This window comes from Oratosquilla oratoria, chromosome 44 (assembly GCF_046742065.1).
Source record: "Oratosquilla oratoria isolate Oo_2021 chromosome 44, ASM4674206v1, whole genome shotgun sequence".
NCBI lineage: Eukaryota > Metazoa > Arthropoda > Malacostraca > Stomatopoda > Squillidae > Oratosquilla > Oratosquilla oratoria.
In genome coordinates this window covers 12,969,246-12,991,409 of record NC_134820.1, presented here as the reverse complement: position 1 = coordinate 12,991,409, position 22,164 = coordinate 12,969,246, and the positions used below count along the sequence as shown (strand labels likewise).

Genomic DNA, 22,164 nt, shown 5'->3' with positions numbered 1-22,164 from the left:
ATAGGGCCAATCATGTCGTCCGCCTGCTCATTCTTGGCTAGGAATGTAGGTGATGGAGCGAGAGTTAGGGCAGAGCAGTCCTCCTCCAGTTTGGAGAAGGACTGGTGGCGGGTGATCGCCGCCAGCTGTGACGCCCTGTAACCCGTAGCCAGGGCGAGCAGGAAGACGGCACGTTGAAGGAAGTGTTCCTCCTCCATGATGGTCCCTTCGAACGTCAGGTACTGCAGAACACGATGCAAGGACCAGGCTAGGACCGGCTGACGTCTCGGCTCTCTCGAGGCGCGGATCCCCTTCATTAGAAGGTTTCGCGCCCTTTGTGGCACTGTGATGTTCATGCCGAAGTAGAGTGGATCAGCGAGGGCTGCGTAGTGAGCCGAGATTGTCGCCGGTGCCCTGTTGGTGGTGTCAGCTAGCCAAGACAGGAAGTCCAGAACTGTGCTAGCGGAGATGGTCACTATCGCGTGTCTCCGAAGGAAGTCCTGGAATCTCCGCCAGCAGGATTCATATTGCCGCACTGAGGATGGACGGTGAGCTCTCAGCATCTTGTCTACTGCCTCTGTAGAGAAGAGTTGGCCGAGAGCTCCCCGTAGAAACTCCAAGCGTGAAGTCGAAGTGACGCTTGGAGAGGTGCGGTAAGGCTGCTGGCCAGGCAGGCTGACCCTAGTAGAAGGGGAGAAGGGCACCACTTCATTAGCTCCCCGAACCACGGCTGAGCTGGCCAGTAGGGAGCTATCAGGAGGACCCGACCCTTGAAGGACCTGAGGGTCTGCACCACCTTCAGGAGGACCGTTGTCGCTGGAGGAGGAAATATGTAAACATACTTCCAGCGGTTCCAGTCCTCCGTGAAGGCGTCCGGGCCTCCTGCGCGTGTTCTGTGGTTGTAGGAGAGGAAGAGGGGGAGCTGGGTCGTGCTCGGGGAGGCAAATAGGTCCACCTCCGGGGTGCCGTAGCGGAGGGAGAGCGACTCGAACACTTGTGGACGTAGTTGCCACTCCACCGATGTCTCCCGGAACCTGGATAGAGCGTCCGCCCATTCGTTCTCCCGGCCCGGAACATACTTCGCCGAGAGAGAAATGGCCCTGCGTGATGCCTCGGCGAAGATGTCCTCCGACAGGGCTAGGAGTGGACCTGATCGGGCCGTACCTTGCCTCTGCACGCACTGTACTGCCGTCACATTGTCCATATCGAAGCGGACGCTCGTGTAGGAGATTTCGGGGTGCCGGTCGAGCCATTCTTTTACCACTATCAGCTCCCGAAGGTTGATATGTAGCGACCTTCTCTCTTCCGACCATCCCCCGCACGCTTGATGTCCCCAGCTCGACTGGAAGCCCCACCCTATGTCCGAGGCGTCCGTCGCTACTGTTATCCGAGGTGGGGGCGGGGACCATGGGACTGACTGGCGTAGGACCCCTGGCCGAAGCCAGGGACGTAACAAGCTGTGGAGTGTTGAGGGTACCGGCCTGGGAAGGTCGCGCGGGAAGAGTGGGATGCTCCTGTTGACCTCTCGCGTTAGCCGTCGGTGTTTCAAGCGGCCCAGTGGAAGGGCCGGGGCCGCGAAGTTGAGGCAACCTAACAGGCCCTCCCACTGACGGCGGGAGAACGTTTGGGAGAAGAATGCCCTCCTGACACAGCGGAGTGTCCGAAGAGCGTTGTCTGGAGCCAGTGACAGGGAGGCGTTGATCGTGTCCCACTCGATCCCGAGCCAATGAAGTTTTTGTGTAGGGGTGAGGGTAGATTTGTCCCAGTTTACCTTGAAGCCCATCTCCGTCAAGATTCTTAAAGCCACCGAGACATTGGTTGATGCACCCTCCTCGGTGGGCGAATGTATCAACCAGTCGTCCAGGTACATGAGTGTGGAGACGCCTGCCTCCGCCAAGCGTGCGCCTACCACTCTCGCTAGCTTTGTGAAGACCCTCGGGGCAAGCGAGAGTCCGAAAGGGAGTCTGGTAAATTGATACGTCTCCCTCCCGACCTGGAACGCCAGGAACCGGCGAAATCGGGGGTGGATGGGGACATGCCAATATGCGTCCTGAAGGTCCAGGGACGCTAACCAGTCTCCCTCCCGGAGCACTGACCGAACCTGAGCCACCGACACCATCTTGAATCGCAGGGGTTTCAAAAATTTGTTCAGTGCGCTCAGGTCCATAACCAGTCTCGTTTTCCCTGGGTCTTTCTTTGGTACGGTAAAAAGACGGGACAGAAAGACCCGACCTGTCGCTGGTTCCACTATTCCTTTTTCCTTCATGTCTCTCACGTGGGGCAGCACTGAAGAGGACACCTTGGATGACGCGGGAGGGTGGCGTAGTGGCTGTGGGAGGAAAGAATAAGGAATCAGCTTATCGGTAGTAATGTGTATATCCCCCCCCCCCCCAAGCCTGAAGGGCTGGGGCAAGTTACTATCCATACTATGTAAGAGTATCACCACAGTTCCCTCAGAGGATAAAGGTAAGGAGACCCACCGGGAGAGAGACCCAAGGCCAGGTGAGTCCCTGGCGGATGACCCTGGAGGCCCATCCGTGCGCAGGCCACGCGTGGTGCCAGCCCAGGAGACACCCCACTTGGGGGCCTTCAGAAGTTCTTGAACTTTTGCTGTTGTTGCTGCTGATGTTTTCGTTGGTTGGTGGTCCTCTGGGGTTGGGAGGAGGTGTGGTGTTGCGATTGTTGGCGCCGAAATGTCTGGGGCTGTTGCTGATGCGGGCGCTGGGTTATCCTCCCTGTGGGTGGTGGACGGTATGCCCGCTGTTGTTGTTGATGTTGTTGTTGTTGTTGTTGTTGTTGGCGCGCGTATGGGGGCGGGCGCCTGAATAGAGAGTGGGACCTGTAAGCAGGTAAGGGCCGAGGTCTCGGTTGGGATGGTTGTTGGATCTGGATGACGGTCGGGACCGTAGCGAAGACGCGGTCTGTCGCTTCCTGGTCGAACAGACCACGGGAAAGGGGAGCTGCTCTCACCACGCCCCGGCGAGCTATCTCCGGGGCCGACCGCGCTGCAGACTGACGAGCTGCCAAACGAGCCGCGGTGAAGGCCCTCGCTGCTGGGGGTAGGGCTGATGACGCCATGTTGGCTGTACCCTCTGCCACGGTAGAGAGTGCCGCCAGGGTGTCTCTGCATACATAAAAACACGCGAATCAAATTAGTAGGGCGAGAAGGATCCCGATCCCCGGAGGGTGTAATAAAGTCACATCGCTCAATTGTAGAACGTATAACATATGCGAGGCCGAGGTCGTTTCCGAACGACCTCGTCCTTGGGTGCTAGTCAAGAGGCTCCGTCCTGGGTGAAGACGCTACCTGAGCGTCTCTCGCCAGGACAGGTCTGGACCCTCTGTATACATTGAAATATCCCACTCACCTCAATTCTTCCCGCGGGAAGTCCTCAAAGCTCGTGGCGAGCGTCGTCAGCCAGTTCCTCATCATCGCGATTGCCGTGACGGTCGAGATGGTAGAGGCAAGGTCTTGTCTGGTCGAGGCCTCCGTCGTCAGCAACTTAGTCTCCGGTTCACTAAGTTGATGGGGGAGGGCGGGGGTCCCTGCCAGAGTGCCATAAGCAATCGCGCAGACCCTCCGGCGCGAAGGGTGGTGGCAGGACGACGGGGAATGATGAAGGGATATGCCGTCGAGGAGGAACCGTCTTGGGTTGGTCTTGGGCCCGCTCGAAGAGAGCAGGGATGTCTAAGGCCTTCTCCCCTTTCTCCTGCGGGAACCAGGCGTTTGGGGAGAGTGCTACCGCCGGTGAGTCCCCCGACCTGTCGACAAACATATGCCCATCAGGGTTTAAACGAGTGTTCTCCAGGAGAGCACCTAATGCGTCCAGAGTGTTAGAGGTGGAAATCCTGGAGGGCGTGGAGGCCGGAGCGGAGAGGGGTCGAATCTTATATAGAACCTTAGCCCCCTCCGCGTCGTTGGCCCACTTTAGGATAACGTCATCTCTCCTCCTCCAGCCCTCCGGTAGCGAGTAGTCGGGAGACCAGGCCACTAGCTTGTGATCTTCTCCAAACGAGTACTCCCAGGACCGGGGAAGGTCACACCATGAGAAGGGGCGGAACTCAAAAGAGTCCGTCATGGTAGGAGGATAAGGAAAAGAACTGTAGTGGTCCTCCACCCTGTCCAACCCGACGGACGTCTGATTGGGGGGTTCCTCCTGAGAGGGGCCTTCTAGTCCTATACCTGTCGCCGGCACGGAGGGGCGGAGGGAAGGACCAGGAGGGAGAGTGGGAGGGGGGGCTAGAGCCGTAGGTTCAATAGGAGGTTGCTCTGGAGGGGGTGCGTTATGATTTGCGCGGTCTGAAAGGCCGGATAATGTGATAGGGCCGATTCAAGGACGGGGCCTATCAGGGACGGAAGGAGGGCAGCCACTTGGGCGGCCAGAGTTCCCTCTCCCCTCGTGTCGTCCTCCGGCTCCCTGCCCTTGTGGGATTTACGGCGAGGAAAAGGAGAGCGAGGAAGGGAGGGTGAGTTGGGGGGAGAGGCTGTGGAGGGTGGGGACAAGCTGAGCGTCCTGGACCTCGGTGAGGCAGACCTCTTTTTCGAGCGAGATTTCCTGCCGGGTTCACGTGAGTGAACTAGGGAGGAAGACGAGTTCGTGGGGGTGCTTGACAAAGCAAGCCGTAAGGGTTTTAAGGACCCTTGATGTTCGGATGTATGGGGCTGCCGAGAGGCCTGAGGACGCTCGGGGACACCATACTCCGCAACATCAGACTCGTCCCCTTGTACTCCGAGAGGCCCAGGTTGTCCACCAACGGAAGTCTCGGAGACATAGGGAGACGGATGGCGAGGGCGAACGAGGCCCAATTCCACTCCTAACGCCGGATCCGCCCACACCAGGGGGGGGTCGTCAGCGGATTTCAATTTCCGAGCTCTGCGCCATGCCTCCCGAAGGTGTCCGAGGGCGGCTAGCTTGGAACGGGTTTTGGGAGGGGCAGCACGAATCTCCTCAACCCGCGCTTTGCACACAACGCAGGCTAGGGGGTTAAAGCCAGCTTGTGAGAAACAAGGGGCATGGCGGGAGCAGAGGTCGTGGTGGCCGTCTGACGAGATCCTGGCTGTGCAGCCGGATTCCACACACAAGCGTTTGGTCTGAAAATAGAATAATGATAATCATAGACGGGGTGTCCCAAAGGTGTCTGGACACAACACCAAAGGGGAAAAACTGCAGGAGAACTCCCTACGAGAACACAAGAGCACGAGCTGGAACCAGACTTACCGGCATGAAAGAAGGTGGGTTGTTGAGTGACCGACTCGTCTGGTTCCGCGATGCTAAGTGACGGCTCAATCCGTGCGGCCGAGTAAGAAGGGAGGGGATAGGGAGGGGGAGGTGGGGTTGTAGACGCTTGCGCCACCTGCACAGAGCCGGGAATTTTAAATTTCCGATGATTTATGCGGAATGTCCAACCACACACTCCCTTTCGGAAGTGGCCATTTGGCCAGGAGTGTGGTAGGGGATTACCGATATAGCTTCGCTGTGCAGGTTTCTTCTCAGCCGATAAACGTTGTTTTATACAACTGGAGAACTTGAATGGTCGAGTGTTGTGGTTGAGCGTCAGCCACAAATTGATAGGAATCGTCTGCTTCCCACCACAGCGGAAACGGTAGCCATAGGGGCACGACGACGCTGGAAGGCAAAAGGTCTTGGCCTCTTACGGATCAGAGGGCGATGAATCTCCCGTATTGTCGCCGGGAGTTGAATGTCCTACTGGTTCATATGATGATGATGATGAATCGGCTGCCCGTCACAAACTCCTTTATTCAGGACATAGCGGTGCGGTGCATTACAAAATGACTTTGGTTTTGGCGGTTGGGGTCCACAACTCAAAGTGGATTATGACCTTCCTAGCCCCTGCGCCGTAGGCTAGATTCGAACCCGTGCGCTTGGCTTCACTAGTGGCTATAGCACAGCGAGCCTCGCTCATGAAAACAAGAAACGAACAATTATAATGAAATAATTTTGAAAATACTTTGCATACAAGATCATTTGATTCAATTTACAATTTGGGTATTTATCCGACTAAGTAAGATTTCGGCTGCAAGTTTCTTCGAATAATGTTAAATGGAAATCACGTTAAGGAAGAATTTTGTTGCAACATAAAACACAAAATGTTAATGTCAGAAACACACCATATTGTTTATGTTGTTAAGAACTCTGTAACAGAAATCATAAATAGTAAAAGAAAAGTATCTCTTCAGCAAATGAAACGAAAATAGTGTGGAAAGGGTTAGAATTTTTCGTTTATCAGGTAGGCGTGGAATGGAAGACCTCAGGAGAGAGTTTGGTCAAAATTTGATATGTTTGACGTTTCGGGTATAAACCATGCTTCAGAGATCCTCCAGAAGACTGAACGAACATGAGCTTGTATAGGCAATTCACAGTTCATATTGCCAGCCGCTGCCCCCGGTACCTTCCATCAGCTTGATGGGGGGGGGGGTATGGACGTCGATCCCCCCGCGCCTTAATCCATTACTCTCAACTACTTTCGCTGCTGGGATCGCCCAGAAGAAACAGTTTTCTCTACTTACATTATTAACACATATTTGTACTGCTTCCATGTAATTTCTCATCCTTTTATTCAACCCCTCGTAGCTTACTAATGCGTCCTCCTAACTCATTTGGTGCGAATATAGATCTACGTGGTTGATCATGGCGTTAGATGGTGTTGTTCTAAATGGCAAAACTTCTAGATGGAAAAATTTACTAGTGGAGTTCCTCAGGGTTCTGTTCTTTGGCCAATTCTGTTCATAGTATATATAAATGATATAGACCATGGACTGAAATCTATTGTCTCCAAATTTGCTGATATAAAAATGTGCGGAATGGCAAATGGTCACTTAAACCAGTTAGATATTCAAGAAGCTTTAGATAAACTACAGCAATGATCTGAGAAGTGGGTAATGAAATTTAACACAGGTAAATGTAAGGGAATGCACTTTGGTCAAAATAAGAACAAGTACAATTACAAGTTATTTGGAAATTCATTAACAAAAGGATCTCAGGGTAATTATCAGTAATGATTTCAAATCGTCTAAGTAGTGTATTTCACCTCGGAGAAAGCAAATAAAATTCTAAGACTGATTGCATGGTCTTTTGATTTTAAAAGTCCAAATGCCATTAACATTATAAATAATATGCTGTTTCTGTATGGTCACCAAATTTTATTTAATACATTGACAGATTGTTTATAATCAATAGCCAGCAAGCAAGGAGTTGCATACATTTGCTCTCCATTTTGTGTTTATAAGCAATGGGCAGGGGCTCAATTGAATTGCTGACTTAGAATTATTTGTAACCTAAGTGAGATATGCAGAGATTCGAGATTGCTTAAGTACACAATATAGCCATATAGACTTGTAACAACAAATCTGATTGGTGAAAAGGTGAAGAAAATTCAATTCGTTCATGATTATAAGATCACACCCTTTGGGGAGGATCTTAAATATAAAGTTAAGGATCATTGGGCCAAAGAAATCAATACATCTCTGCAAAGCTTACTTAGTACCTTGCAAATGTGCTCCTGTGGGATTCCTTGAGTGTACCTCAGAGAAGCATACTGTATAAGAATTAATAAAAAAAAAAAAAAATCTACAGTTTCATTCACCTGGACAGGAGATTATAACTAACAGTCTAAAACTTGAAAAAGTGGAATGATTGAAGGCAACAGGGCCTACAGACTAAAATATGGGAATAAAGGCAGTAATAACAAAAGTGATAATATGAAGGAGAAAGTGAAGAAAGGGACAAAGGCGGATGATAGTGTAGAAAGGTGAGCGAAAGCGAGCAAGGAAATGGATTCCAAATATCAGAAATAAATCATACAAATATCTACTGAAACATATGAATCTGTTTTTCCTAAAGATGCATTGACTCGGGTGATTTGATACAGATCTAAAGAAAATTGACAACATCAAAAGTGATGAAATTTTCACACTGAATGTGAATCAGACATTAAATAATGGTCTCAAATTGTCAGAAAGTAAATTTGATTGGGAAATGGGTAGAAACCACTTCACCAACCATGTAGTAAATTAATGGAATAAACTTCCTCTGCAGAGACAGAGCAATTTAGTACAGTTCAAAGTTTTGGGATTCATTTAGATAAACACCTAAGCAATATGGTGTAATGCCTGCCATCTATTTTATTTTATTTATTATCTGTTTTTTTATAGATAATCATTGGTTTATTATTAGAATCTATTAATTTATTTACTTATCTATTTATTATGCACTTCCTTTGTTATCCTTTGTAATATTGAAGAGTCTGGCAGAAGTCTATTTGGCTTCAGTTCTGGAAGGTCATAATTGTCAAACAGAGCAAAACTTTTACCTGAAAGTGATTGATGAACTGCAAGAGAGGAGTGGGTGGACTATGTGCACCTAGACTTAGAGAAGGCTTTCGATAAAATACCTCTCAATCAATTTATTTGAAAATTGGAGCACACTGGAGGACAAAGAGACAAACTACTCGAATTGCTGAAAAAAAAATTAAGTGAAGGCAAGTGAAAACAGCATTAAAAGATAAAACTTCAGAATGGAGAGCAGTGACCAGTGATGATCCATGAGGTTCACAGCTAGCACCTATGGTATCTATCATTATCTGTGGTAAGGGAGAAAAAATACTGCCAGCAAATGTTCCTACTTGAATCATAAAAGGCGACAGAAACAGAATGGGGATAGAACTAGGCACCCTATTCTCTGTAGCTCCAAAGGGGACATTCCTTAAAAAAAAAAAAATATATATATATATATATATATATATATATAATATATTTATATATATATATATAAATATATATATATATATAAACGGGGTCTTGGAGAAGTTTTCCATTCAGAACCCTTCTTTTAATGTGCATGAATATGGTACAGATGAGAGTAAAGGGGAAGAGATATGCAGGTTGTTTATGAGAAGATAGTTGTGTTGGCATTGAGTGAAACTAAGTTGAAAGGAAGGTGCAAGTGTGAGCTTGAGAGGGTGTCAGGAGTAAAGAGAGAATGAGAGAGAGAAAGGGTGGCTATATTACTAAATGAAGAAATAGGTATGTGGCAGAGTGGAAGGTTTCTTGGAGATAAATGTGGATGAAGGTGAAACTGGGAAGGGAGATGTGGGTATTTGTAAGTGAATATGGGCCTGGTAGTGAGAAGAGTATATATATATATATATATATATTATATATATATCTATATATATATATATATATATATATATATATATATATATTGTTGCGAGCTTGCTCCAAACAATGCCTCGACCTAGGATCTACCCGCGCGGTGACCAACAAAGCCTTGACCTGGGGTCTTTCCCGCGCGGCTGTTGGCGTGGCGTGGGTACGCGCGCGCGACTGCGCATGCGCGGTTGCCTGTACTGTTACTGTCTATCCATTATTTTAGTTAGTTAGGAAAGTAGCTAGTTCCATTTATGATTGCTGAATACCTTTCAAGAGTATTCTTATTGTTTGCTGCGTGCCTTGCTATGTGTGCTGGTGACTACAAAATGTATTATGATTCTGTACTACGTCGCCGTATGGTGACGTCTGGCAACTCTGTTCACGCTGACCTCTTGTTCAAATCGGCGTGGCTTGGGTTCGTGTCACTTCTCTTTCTACCCCTGACCCAAGTGGTCATGTCTCACCATTATCCTAAGTATTGTATACCTTAAGTTTAAGAAATAGGCTTTAGCTAGGTTGTTAGTTGTGATGTAATGTACTTGTATTATATATCATTTTAATAATTGGATATAATTTAGATACATCACACTTTTATTCAAACCCCCCCCCCCGCAGTGACAAGTAGAGTTCATTGTTGTAGTCAATTACTTAGACTGCAACAAGTGGGGGCCCGTGCCTGGATGACGAACCAATACAAATAAGTGCTAGACGTTACTAGAACTCCATCGCAAGTGCTATTACAAATTGTTATATATATGTACTGTGTATTGTGTGTGTGCGATTGGAGATATCTCGCGGTAAGCACTAGTTGGTTATTCTTTCTCATTTGAACTCACATAACGACTTGTCACTGTAGCTAGGTTAGCCTATTGTATTTCAGTAAGCTTAAGTGTTCTCGAGTAAAAATGGCAGAGGTAGAGCATTTTTTAGCAGCCCCTACATTCACAGCGCTAGGGAAATTAAAAAAGACTAAGCTTACGGCTGTTGCTCGACGCCTCGGATTGGAGGGATACTCCAGCTTGTCGGTACATTCATTGAGGCAGAGGATACATGACCACCTCGTTGAAAATGAATATTATGACGAGCGGGAGAGCGACCCCCCATTACAGGAAGCCATCAAAGAGACACAAGGTTTTTTAGAATTGAAGCTCGAGATTAAAAAACTCGAGATACAGCTTGAGTCTCTTAAACAGGGACCGGGGCAGGCTCAAACAAATAACACTTCCACATTCAACATAAACCAAAATCTAGGTAGTGTTCCCAAGTTTAATGAAGACGAACCAGACAGGTTCTTTGCATTATTTGAGAAAATGGCTAAATTGAACGAGTGGCCGTATGATAAGTGGACTCAGCTTGTCTACCGGTCATTTACCGGTAAGGCTTTGGATGTCTTCTCCGCTCTCTCCGACGAGCAGGTTGAAGACTATGAGCTGGTTAAGTCCACCGTTCTTACGAGCTATCAACTTGTTCCTGAAGCCTATCGACAACGGTTTAGAAAACGGAAAAGGGAAAGCCAAGAAACATACGTCGAATTCTTTCGGCGCAAACACACACTCATACACAAATGGATAGAGAGCGAGAATGCCAAAACTCCCTCAGAAATTATTGAGTTATTTCTGCTCGAAGACATCCGCTCTCTTATTCCCCCAGACATACGAGCCCACCTCGACCAGAGAGGTATCCGTACACTAGCTGAGGCAGGCCCAGTAGCGGATCATTTTAACCTCACTAATCCTAAGGTACATTGCAGACCCACTCCCTCGGACCAAAGACCCTCACAACCGCAGGCCAGTCCCCTTCCTCCCATGTCAACCCCACAGGCAGCAGGACCTCGGATGACTACAGGATTCCCATCATCTACCTCAGGTAAGCCCGTTGCCCGTGAGACAGGGGGACCCAGTGTTAATAGTGAGAGGAAGACTTTGTGCAGATATTGCAAGCGGTCAGGTCACGAGGTTAGTGACTGTTTTAAACTTAAAATTAAGAAGCCCTCTCTAGTAGGAACCCCCTCTCTCGCGATCAATGTGGCAGAACAGACGGACGTTCAGTTGGATCTCCTTTCTCCTACTAATAACCGACCTGTTGCCACCGCTAATTCTTCTCCCACATCATCTCCATTCGAACCATTTTGCTCATCTGGTTCCGTAGCTCTCACACAGTTCAGTGAACCCATTCCCCTTAAGACTTTGAGAGACACAGGCTCTGCCTTATCTCTAGTGGATAAGGATGCTGTCCCCTCCATGGAGACGTGTTATACCGGAAATTGGGTATTAGTGAACGGTTTAACCCATTCAACTCCGATGACAAGATGTCTTGTCATTTGGTCAAATAAAACAAAAAATCATAAAACACCAAAATGTTTGATCAAACACCAGAAAAATATGACGTCAATCCTCGCTTCGCTTGCAGCGAAGCGAGGACTGACGTCATATTTTTCTGGTGTTTGATCAAACATTTTGGTGTTTTATGATTTTTTGTTTTATTTGACCAAATGACAAGACATCTTGTCATCGGAGTTGAACGGTTTAACCGGGGGATCACATATCCCACTGTGCATGTTATATTTGCGTTCCCCTATCACATCCGGTTATGTCACTTTAGGAGTAGTGGATAGGTTACCTGTAGAAGGAGTATCTCTCTTGATAGGGAATGACCTCGCTGGAAGAGTGATGTTACCTAATGCCATGGTTTCATCACGTCCCTCTGTTGTGAACAATACCAGCCAGTTAGAAAAGGACATTCCTGGGCTATTTCCTGCGTGTGCAGTCACTCGCAGCATGAGCCAAAGGGAAGGTGCCGAGAGTAGTGAGCTTGTCAGTGGAAGAGTTGATGATGTAGATCCTTCCTTGCCTTGTGAGGAGTCGGAAGTAGACTCCAGTCAAGTAGACCTCCCTGATATTGGTTTAGGAGAGTTTTTTGAAGATCCCTCACCGGCAGAAAAAACTAAGAGTAGCTCTGATGAGGATAGTGTCACGGCCCTGGCTAGTTTTAGTTCCTCGCCAGTCACTAGGAGTAAGCTCATACAGCTCCAGGCAGAGGATCCTGAACTAGCCAGCTTCCGTAGTAGGGCGGTTAGTGAGTCAGAAGCTGAACGAGAGGCCAGCTACTACACCAGCTCAGGTGTATTGCTGCGAAAATTTCGTTCACCCGTCTCACCTGCCAACCACCCATGGACAGTTCACCATCAGATTATAGTTCCCAGCCCCCTACGCCAGGATATTCTTAGTATCGCCCATGATGGCGTAGGTGGACATTTAGGAGTCAGAAAGACCTACGCCAAAATTCTGTCTCATTTTTACTGGCCCAAGCCAAAGAGAGATGTCAGTACATATTGCCGTACATGCCGTCCCTGTCAGGTAGCTGGAAAACCTAATCCCACGGTTAAACCGTACCCACTACAGCCCATACCCGTAGTCAAGGAGCCCTTCAGTAAGATCATAATCGATTGTGTGGGACCTTTGCCCAAGACCCCCCGTGGTTTTCAGTTCTTGTTCACTATTGTAGATTGTGCGACACGCTATCCTGAGGCCATTCCCTTGCGCCGCATCACGGCGAAGAATGTCGTCCGAGCCCTGATTCATTTCTTTACCCAAGTGGGCCTTCCAACAGTGGTGCAGTCGGATCAGGGATCCAACTTTATCTCCCGCTTGTTCAATCAGGTGATGGAAAGCCTGGGTGTCAGGCAGTCGAGGTCCTCGGCCTATCACCCCCAGTCCCAGGGAGTAGTAGAGAGGTTTCACCAAACTCTCAAACGAGTCCTACGGACTTTCTGCATCGAGACTGGGCGGGATTGGGACGAGGGAGTGGATCTTCTTTTGTTTGCAATACGCGACAGCGTGCAAGAATCGCTAGGTTATTCGCCTTTCCAATTAGTTTTTGGTCATGAAGTACGGGGACCTCTTAAGGTATTGAAGGAGAGCTGGATCTCTAACGAGGAAGAGACCCCGTTGGCCTCCTATGTACCTAAGTTTAAGGAGAAATTACACCTAGCCTTAAGTCTTGCTCATTCAAATTTAGATTGTGCGCAGACAAAGATGAAACAACAGTTTGATAGGTCTCATAGAGCTGAAGACAGATATTTCGCTGTAGGGGACCAAGTTTTAGCTCTTTTGCCCTTGAATAATCTCCCTTTACAGTCTAAATATAGTGGACCATATGTAGTCTTAGAGCGTCAAGGGCAGGCCAACTACGTGATACACACCCCAGATAGGCGTAAGAAAAGGCGCCTCGTGCATGTGAACCTCCTCAAGCCGTTCCACGAACGTGATGAGGCTGAGTGCAGTAGGGCGGAGCCTGTGTGTATGGTAGTGCCGGAGGAAAGTGATGCGAGTGATGAGTGCTTCTCCGGAACACTGAGTGCGACAGGGCCTAAACTGGATAACTCGACTATCGTGCGGAACCCGAGTGATAAACTGGGACATCTCTCTGGTGCTCAAGTGGAGGACATCAAATCCTTGCTGACGGAGTTCGAGTGCATCTTTGGAGATATCCCTCGCCCCTGTTCGACGCTGGAACACGACGTGGAGACCGAGGGGGCTCTTCCCATCCGCCAACGTCCTTACCGCCTGAACGCCTTCAAGAGGGAGTACCTTAGGGCCGAGGTGCAGCGTCTCCAGGAGCTAGGCATCGTAGAACCCAGTCACAGCCCTTGGGCCTCCCCAGTGGTCCTGGTGCCCAAACCCGACGGCTCGATGCGTCTGTGGATCGACTACCACCGCGTCAACGCCGTGACGAGAGCTGATGGGTATCCCCTGCCGAGGATTGATGACGTCATCGACGACGTGGGTGCAGCGCGGTGGGTGACGAAGTTGGACCTGCTACAAGGCTACTACCAAGTTCGACTAACGGAGCGCTCGAAAGCCATCTCCGCTTTCGTCACACCGGAGGGACTGTATCAGTTCACGGTTCTTCCCTTCGGCCTCAGGAACGCCCCTTCCACTTTCCAACGCCTGATGAATTTCCTCACGACCGGGTTGGAGGGCGTCCGCTGCTACCTTGACGACATCGTTGTCTTCGGAGATACCTGGGAGGAGCACCTGGACCGATTGAGAGCCCTCTTCGCTGTGCTGGCGGCCAACAGCCTGACGGTGAACCTCGCCAAGAGTGAGTTCGGCCATGCTCAAATCACCTTCCTCGGGCATGTGGTAGGGCGGAACGAGGTCCGGCCTGTCGCCGCCAAGATCGCAGCCATCCAACAGTATCCTGTGCCAACGGACAAGAAGGCTGTGATGCGTCTCCTAGGCATGGTGGGCTACTATAGACGGTTTTGCCCGAACTTCTCAACCGTTGTAGCCGCGAGAACCGACCTCCTGGGGGGCCAAGAAGGTTTTCAAGTGGACCCCCGAGTGCCAACAAGCCTTCGAGAGCCTCAAGACCCTGATGTCTGGAGCGCCCGTATTGCGCGCGCCCGACTTGCAAGCGCCCTTCATTCTGCACACCGATGCCAGCGACGTCGCAGGAGGGGCCGTGTTGCTACAGGAAGGCGAGGGGGGATCGGTACAACCCGTCGCCTACTATTCCAAGAAATTCAACAAGCACCTGAGGAACTATGCCACCGTGGAAAAGGAGGCGTTATCATTGTTCCTGGCCCTTGAACACTTCCGAGTGTACTTGGGTAGCACCGTACATCCAGTACGAGTGTTGAGAGACCATAATCCGCTTACGTTCGTAGAGCGGATGAGACGTACAAACCAACGCCTGTTGAGGTGGGCGTTGGCTATTCAACCATTCAATCTAACTATATCTCACATCCGCGGAAGTATGAACCTTTTAGCCGACGCAATCTCACGAGCTCCATCCCCATAAGTGAACTGTCGTGTCCATAAGTGTTTCCCATGTATACTGTTTGTGTTTATTTCCCATGTATACTGTTTGTGTTTATTTCTCATGTATATTATTTATATTCACCTTGTGTCATGTTCCACGTATACTGTGCATTTACTGTGTGCATTTCTCATGTGCTCTGTGTATGTTTATTTTTGTGGATTGCCCATGTGCCCATTTTATGTGTATGGTTCATGTTCGCCTCCCGTTCGGGAGACTCACATTCTTTTTGGGGGGAGGTGTTGCGAGCTTGCTCCAAACAATGCCTCGACCTAGGATCTACCCGCGCGGTGACCAACAAAGCCTTGACCTGGGGTCTTTCCCGCGCGGATGTTGGCTTGGCGTGGGTACGCGCGCGCGTGTACTGTTACTGTCTATGCATTATTTTAGTTAGGATAGTAGCTAGTTCCATTTATGTTTGCTGAATACATTTCAAGAGTATTCTTATTGTTTGCTGCGTGCCTTGCTATGTGTGCTGGTGACTACAGAATGTATTATGATTCTGTACTACGTCGCCGTATGGTGACGTCTGGCAACTCTGTTCACGCTGACCTCTTGTTCAAATCGGCGTGGCTTGGGTTCGTGTCACTTCTCTTTCTACCCCTGACCCAAGTGGTCATGTCTCACCATTATCCTAAGTATTGTATACCTTAAGTTTAAGAAATAGGCTTTAGCTAGGTTGTTAGTTGTGATGTAATGTACTTGTATTATATATCGTTTTAATAATTGGATATAATTTAGATACACCACACTTTTATTCAACCCCCCCCAGTGACAAGTAGAGTTCATTGTTGTAGTCAGTTACTTAGACTGCAACAATGTATATATATATATATATTTTTTTTTTTAAGATTTAAATGAGTGCTTAGAGAGTTGAAGGAGAAATGTCAATGTAATGGTATTGGGAGATCTCCATGCTAGGGTACAAAATGAACCAGTAGATGGAGTGGGAAGTTGGGAAGTGTGGAGAGCTAGGGAAAATCGTAGTAGAGAGTTGATGGTGGAGATGTGTCCATAGAGTTGATGAGCAAAAAAAGTGTTTAGGAAGAAAGTCAAGCCTAAGTACACATGTGAGAGGGTGGTGGATGGAAGGGTGCTAGATAGGGCTTAAATGGACTATACACTATGAGAAAAATTTTGACACAGCCCGAAGGGATTTCTCCCCGTCTTCTCCTTTTCTGCATGAGGGAACAGAGAGGGGGGTCGCCGAATTTATGAAACAGCCTTGCTGTGGATGTGCTGTGTCTTGCGACACTGCTTCTGACCCAGGGCAGTGGACAGGATGCAAGGATGACCAGTCATCCAGGAGGTGCCAAGATAAGAGGGAGGGAGGAGGGTGGAGGGGAGTGGAGTATATAGGAAGTGGAATGAGTGGGAGTGGTTTCTATGCCTTTTTCTTTTTGGCTACCCCGTGTAAGGGGGAAAAAGCCTTTGGTATATGTATATACAATCCTTGACAACTAAATGTACATTATATTTTTATTCCTCACCTTTATGACAAAGTATGAAATTTTCTATGTCTACTTAAAAGTAACCCTAAGTTTAAATAAAACAACCCTGCTGACCAAAGAGCACTTTTATTGAGACTTTATAGTCCCTGTATGGTACATGTGGGAGGGAACATACATAAAAATGAAAGGGTATGGTTGACTTGTCATCAGGGCTGGATTCAGGACATAGGCCCATAAACCCACAAACTACACACCATAGACAGTATATCACATTCTTTCAACACCACCGGCTTCTTTCCTTCCAAGTTTATACTTACCATTTACTAAATAAACATTTCTTTACTTCGTGTTCAGAGGAAACTCCAGTTTATCTGGTTTTGCAGTATCCTCTGCCTTAGATAGTGATATAGAGGACAGCAAGTCAACCTATGTTCCTCACAGTTCTTTCAAGTTAGATCCTAAACTAACCAATCTTTGAGTAGTTTATGGTTAAGGATATTTGGAGCCAGAGCTGAAAGGGTACAAACTTGATTAAAATGTGAACTTGTAATAGTACAAAAGTTCAGGTTGATGTTCAGTATACCATAAAATTATTAATAGTATCTGAAGTAATTGTTCTCGTACAGCTGCACTCTTCAAGCCAAAGATTATATAGATATATACACATATTCTGTATGTTGTCAGAACATTCTGGCTTCTAAGGAGGATGTCTGGCAAGGAACCAAGTCAATTCAAGTTTGAACAATTATACACACGAACCCAATTAACCATTCAGAAATAACAGGATTTTCAGTACATCATTCTAACTAGGCATTGATATTCCTAACATGATTTTATCCTTGTATCATTAAAAAAGCTGACACCATAATCAATTTTATAAACACTTTCAGCTTTGCACTCAATTCATAGGTTGTTTTTCCTCCTATATTTTCTTACTCAAATCCTTCACACTTGGCCTCAGGAGGGAAATTAGCTGGGATGTCATTCTCAAGACTCATAGACAGGGGGAATAAAAGAAAAGATTTTGTATAAATAATAATAATTATAGGGGAGAACTTTCAAACTTTTTTTTTTCTCCCATTTTACAGACATCCCCAAACTGACTAGCTACTGGTCAGATCATGAGCCTACCATTCACACACCCATTGGCAAAAGGAAATTTCCTAATTCAATTTAACTACAAAATATCCTTTAAAGAATGGGGGAGGGGGACATCCCCTTCAACTTATATACAGGAAAGAAAGAAAAAGAAAGAAAGAAAAAAATAAAAATAAATAAAATAAAAACAATAATAATAATAAAATAAATGTGAGGAAGATAAAGCTTAGGGCCCTTAGAAGACCTCTGACAAAGTTGCATTTTTTACCATAATGCAAAGTGGTGGCATCGTAGCTTGGAGTGGAGGGTTTAAGTCCAGGACTAGAAGTGTGGCACATTCCAACCCTTGGCAAAATCTAATTTTTGTAACAATATATTTTCAAAAAAAATTATTACCGGTAAATACAAGGGTCTGCTGAAATCACCGCCTCTTGGCAGACTAGGTATCACATACGTCTAGCCAATCATGCTTTTGCTTGACATTAGAAAATACAATGCTTTGTCTCACACCAGTGACTATACATCTTTTAAATGATGTTTCTATTCCATTTAGACCAACACAAAGCAATACATATTGGCATTATTCATAACTGTTTCTTCTTGCATGACAGATCTTCTATCTATCTCTGGGAGCAGTCAATGCTCTCAATGTCCATGCACTGAATATATCTGAATATTTGCAATAATCTTTCAAACATCAACTATGATAAAACATACTATCATTATCACTATCAATGGTAGAACTATTATATATATATTGGGTTGATTAAGCAGTGTCAGCAAAATAGTTTAAAGATTTAGTCTTTGGCCACTAAGAAAAACGAGGTTAACAAAAATAATAAAAAAAAAATATATATATATATAAAACTGGGGGAGGGAGGAGGAGGGAAGGGAAGGAGCTACTGAACAAGGTGCTGCCCATATTTTGATCAGACACTTGCTAAACTCTTGAAGGTGTGACAGTATTGCCTGCCACATTACAACAATATGCCAGTTACAGGTCCTGAAGCTAATTTGTACCAATGAGCTAGATCAGTAAATATACTGCCTGCTGCCCCCTCAAGTGGGGTCTCAGCACCAGCAAACTCCACCTGACACTGGCTGTACCTGTTCATTCTTTTACAAACAACAACACCAATCAGGAATATTCTAACAAGGGCCTAGACACGGCACTGGCAGCGAGTGCCCATATGAATGCACAAAGAGTGTCAGGTCAGCTCAAGTCTCAGTGTCACTCAGCAGTAAACATTTACACTTCACCTTTAAGAGCATCAATTTGCAAATTGTGATTGTGTGTGTGTGTGTGTGTGTGTGTGTATGTGTGTGCATGTGCAAGTATGCACACGCATGCACATGAGATGGTGTAACTCAAGAAAACTTGTCTGCATGTAAATACAAGTATATGATGTGTGCAACCTGGTGATGCATTTCCACCAAGTCTACACACGCGATGTATGTATGTCTGCTGTGCAGGTCAACAGTGGGTAAATGTAAACGATTTGCACATTCACATACATTCCACTTTGTTACATATGTTATGAACAAAGATAAGACTACAACCATATGGCAGCCTCTTTACAGACATTCACTCCCTTATCATTACCTGTAATACACCTACATCAACAAATCAAGTGTCTTTTAAACACCCACTCTAAAAAAAAATATATATGTATGTATATAAAGAAGAAAAAAAAAGAGAGAAAGAAAAATAAAGAAACAAAAAGAAAAAAGTAGAATATTATCACAATCTACTGTGACTCAGTTCCAGCACCATCACAACTCCTTTTCAACTGGGGAGGGGTAGTGTGCACTTTTTTCATATGTACACTATGCTTCTGTGCACATCACAATATGTACACTTCTCATGAGCACATCTCCATGTTATATACACTGCTGTATTCATGCACTTCCAGTAACCCCTCCATCACTGGTGGGTTCTCTTTTTCAGTTTGCACTGTTCCACAGCACGGATCACACGATTATATATAATCTAATAATTTTCTATAAACTATGCCTTCACTAGCTATTGCCCAATGGATATTTCAAAGTAGTGTTCAAAAGGTCATTGTGCATAAGAAGGGAGTTCTTAGCATAGTGGATCACAAGTTTGCTTAGGGTTGGGTAGATGAGGAATGGTTCAGCAAAGCCATAGCCATGTTCTCCTTGGTAAATCAGGCAATGTTGAACATCACCTTTAATTCTGTAAGAAAATTCATACATATATTAAATACTGGTGCTAAGCTGCTGGAAGAGTGATCATAATAGACATGTCAATAAATTTTCTAAATATGAGCAATCGAGTTAATTACATGGAAATTTAACTTAGAGAGCACCAATACTTACGCTATTGAGAGAGCATAGCCACCATTCTGTGACTTACGAATAAGGAAGGTACCAACTGGCTTGTTACGTAGATGCTGGTTAGCTTTATCACGATGCCAGTCCTCTAGTAACCACAGCTTCTCATCATGGATCTCAGGAGGCTGAAAGGTTATTTCTTTTATAAAACTGCCTTATGACTGATGAAACTTATTCTACTGATAAGAGGCTTGGGTATTACTATAATTTCCTAACTTTACTAGGGTATTGGTTGCATGTAATCAGTATTTTACAGACTTTAGTGACACTCCCATGGACTGTCTTGCAGCATTCTTATTATCTGGGGAAAATTCTCTGCTGAAATAGGTACACTGTATTCAGTTACTCACTTCTGCTGTTTTAAATCTCTCCTCTACCACTACTGAGAAACCACCTTTCTCATGCTCTTATGGTGGGGGATAACAATGCTACCACAGAGTTCCCATGTGTACCATTAAAGACAACCTAATGGAGGCGAGCTTGAGGCATGGGGATTCACCTCTGTATTTTTTCTCCTATAAAGAGTCAAGGAATGCTATGACTCAGCTAAAAGTGAATTTCAGTCTGTGGTTACAAAGGAGAGTTGTTTTGTGGGAAACAAAGGAATTTGTAGAAGCTGGGGGATGTATGACAAAAATGGTGATACAAGACTTGCATAAACTACTGGTGGCACAGGATGCAAGGATGGCACAGGATGCCTGATGGGATCTGAAGTTGGATTCTTAAAGAATGTTGGGAACTTGTTGGTAAGATACGCAAACTTTTTGGGTGTTCACCAAGAGAAGGAAAAGTGCCAAGTGATTGGAAACTGGCTAATATTGTCCCAATTTAAATGGTGACAGGAAGGTTCCTCTAAATTATAAATCAATGTCTGATCAGTGTGATAGCCCAAATGTTGAAAGATTTGTGAAAGGCAATGTTGGACTATGTCATTGGTTCAAAGTGGAGAGCAATTGCCAATTGTCAGCTCTCCATGTGTGAAACAGTCTAAGAAATACAGCTGAAGTTGATAAAGAGAGATTTTGGGATCAAGTGCCAGGCTGCACTTCCTGACAGTGGTAGAGTGCAAAGATGAATGCTTGCATATACCAAAAGGCCTTTTCCCCAACATGGAATAATATAAGTAAAGATTTACTCATTATTCTTCTATGTTGAGAGATTAGTGTTCAATCATGGAAATTGTATTGTATGATACTGATCCATTGGGATGTCACTAAAGTATTGACTCCATTAAACTAAGTTAATACCCAATATAGAGATTATTTATTCTTTATCTATGGGAGGTTGGGTCACATTGTAAATGAAGTAGTGAGGGTAATCCAGCTTCGGCTGTCGGGTCTACAGTGGAGGGGCTGTGTCTTGCTGCACTGCTTCTGACCCAGGCAGTGGGTAGGGATGACCCTTCATCCACATGGATTTAGGGGAAACAAGTAGGTGTTGGACGAGTATGAGGTGGGTGAACAATGGCGGCATGCCTTGGCTGAATACCTCCCTTATAAGGGGGAACAAACCTCCTGGTATATGGATACTGATATACCAAAGGCCTTTTTCCCTTAACAAGGGAATTCACACACTAATATCCATCCTACAATTACACACCTACATAACCCATTCAAAAGGATTGCTCCATCCCCCGGCACACTACACAGGTCTAAAGCAATGCAACAAGGTGAAACTTTTCCACAGTAAGGCCCAACAGCTGAAAATGATTTACTCTCACCAATTCATTTAATGAACCCCTCCTCATTGTTTTAATTATTTGAGATTGTACATGAAATATTCTATTCAGTCCTGCTCTATGAGGATGTATGTCCAAAAGATGACTTTAATAAAATCATAGTTGGCAACCAGGATTTCACCCTTCAAATGTGGTGCCTCCTCTGAATTCAATCCTCCAGAACTAGCTTCGAATAAATCAGTTACTATGCCAGAGTAAACAGTGGGTTAACAAATGTAAATTGCAAATGAACAAGGGCATACTATAACACTCACCACCTGCTGTGATTTTGTTTCTTCCACCCATTGGTCCACTAAATCCATAGAGAAACCCTTGCAGAGAAGCAAATTCTTATAATGGTCCCTCTGTTTGCTGAGACTCACAATCTCAAGTTTGTAGGTATTGGACTGGCGTTCTAGGCTTCGTATGTTTTGCCTAAAACTGAAGTACTTGTCATTTAGACGACTATGAGCTTCTTTCACTTGCTGAAATCGTAAGTTCAGGACTTCTCTGTTGGCAATCAAGCTGCAAACAAATAAAAATCAATATTAAGACCTTATTCAACA

General features: G+C 46.0%; 3 protein-coding genes across 5 annotated transcripts in view; 1 reads left to right on the top strand and 2 right to left on the bottom strand.

Moving 5' to 3' along the window:
* Positions 1-2,176: 2,176 nt before the first annotated feature.
* LOC143022428 (uncharacterized) lies at positions 2,177-3,515 on the bottom strand. Its single transcript, XM_076180645.1, has 3 exons — positions 3,348-3,515; positions 2,460-3,103; positions 2,177-2,308 (listed from the first exon to the last, which is right to left on the bottom strand). The coding sequence occupies exons 1-2, from the start codon at positions 3,410-3,412 to the stop codon at positions 2,569-2,571; spliced, it is 600 nt and encodes a 199-aa protein (XP_076036760.1). The 5' UTR covers positions 3,413-3,515; the 3' UTR covers positions 2,177-2,308; positions 2,460-2,568.
* A 6,541-nt stretch (positions 3,516-10,056) lies between these two features.
* LOC143022279 (uncharacterized) lies at positions 10,057-14,956 on the top strand. The gene is made up of 3 exons (XM_076180422.1): positions 10,057-11,431; positions 11,753-14,397; positions 14,444-14,956. Exons 1-3 carry the CDS (start codon positions 10,057-10,059, stop codon positions 14,954-14,956), a joined length of 4,533 nt encoding a protein of 1,510 aa, XP_076036537.1.
* A 1,576-nt stretch (positions 14,957-16,532) lies between these two features.
* Pi3K21B (phosphatidylinositol 3-kinase regulatory subunit alpha) overlaps positions 16,533-22,164 on the bottom strand; it is a 686,395-nt gene continuing 680,763 nt past the window's right edge. For all 3 annotated transcript variants that reach the window (XM_076180200.1, XM_076180202.1, XM_076180199.1), the window contains 3 exons: positions 21,874-22,123; positions 19,867-20,006; positions 16,533-19,723 (listed from right to left, as the gene is read on the bottom strand). In XM_076180200.1, coding sequence (XP_076036315.1) covers positions 19,543-19,723; positions 19,867-20,006; positions 21,874-22,123 — 571 coding nt within the window. In that variant the 3' untranslated portion in view covers positions 16,533-19,542. The remainder of the gene's footprint in view (positions 19,724-19,866; positions 20,007-21,873; positions 22,124-22,164) is intronic.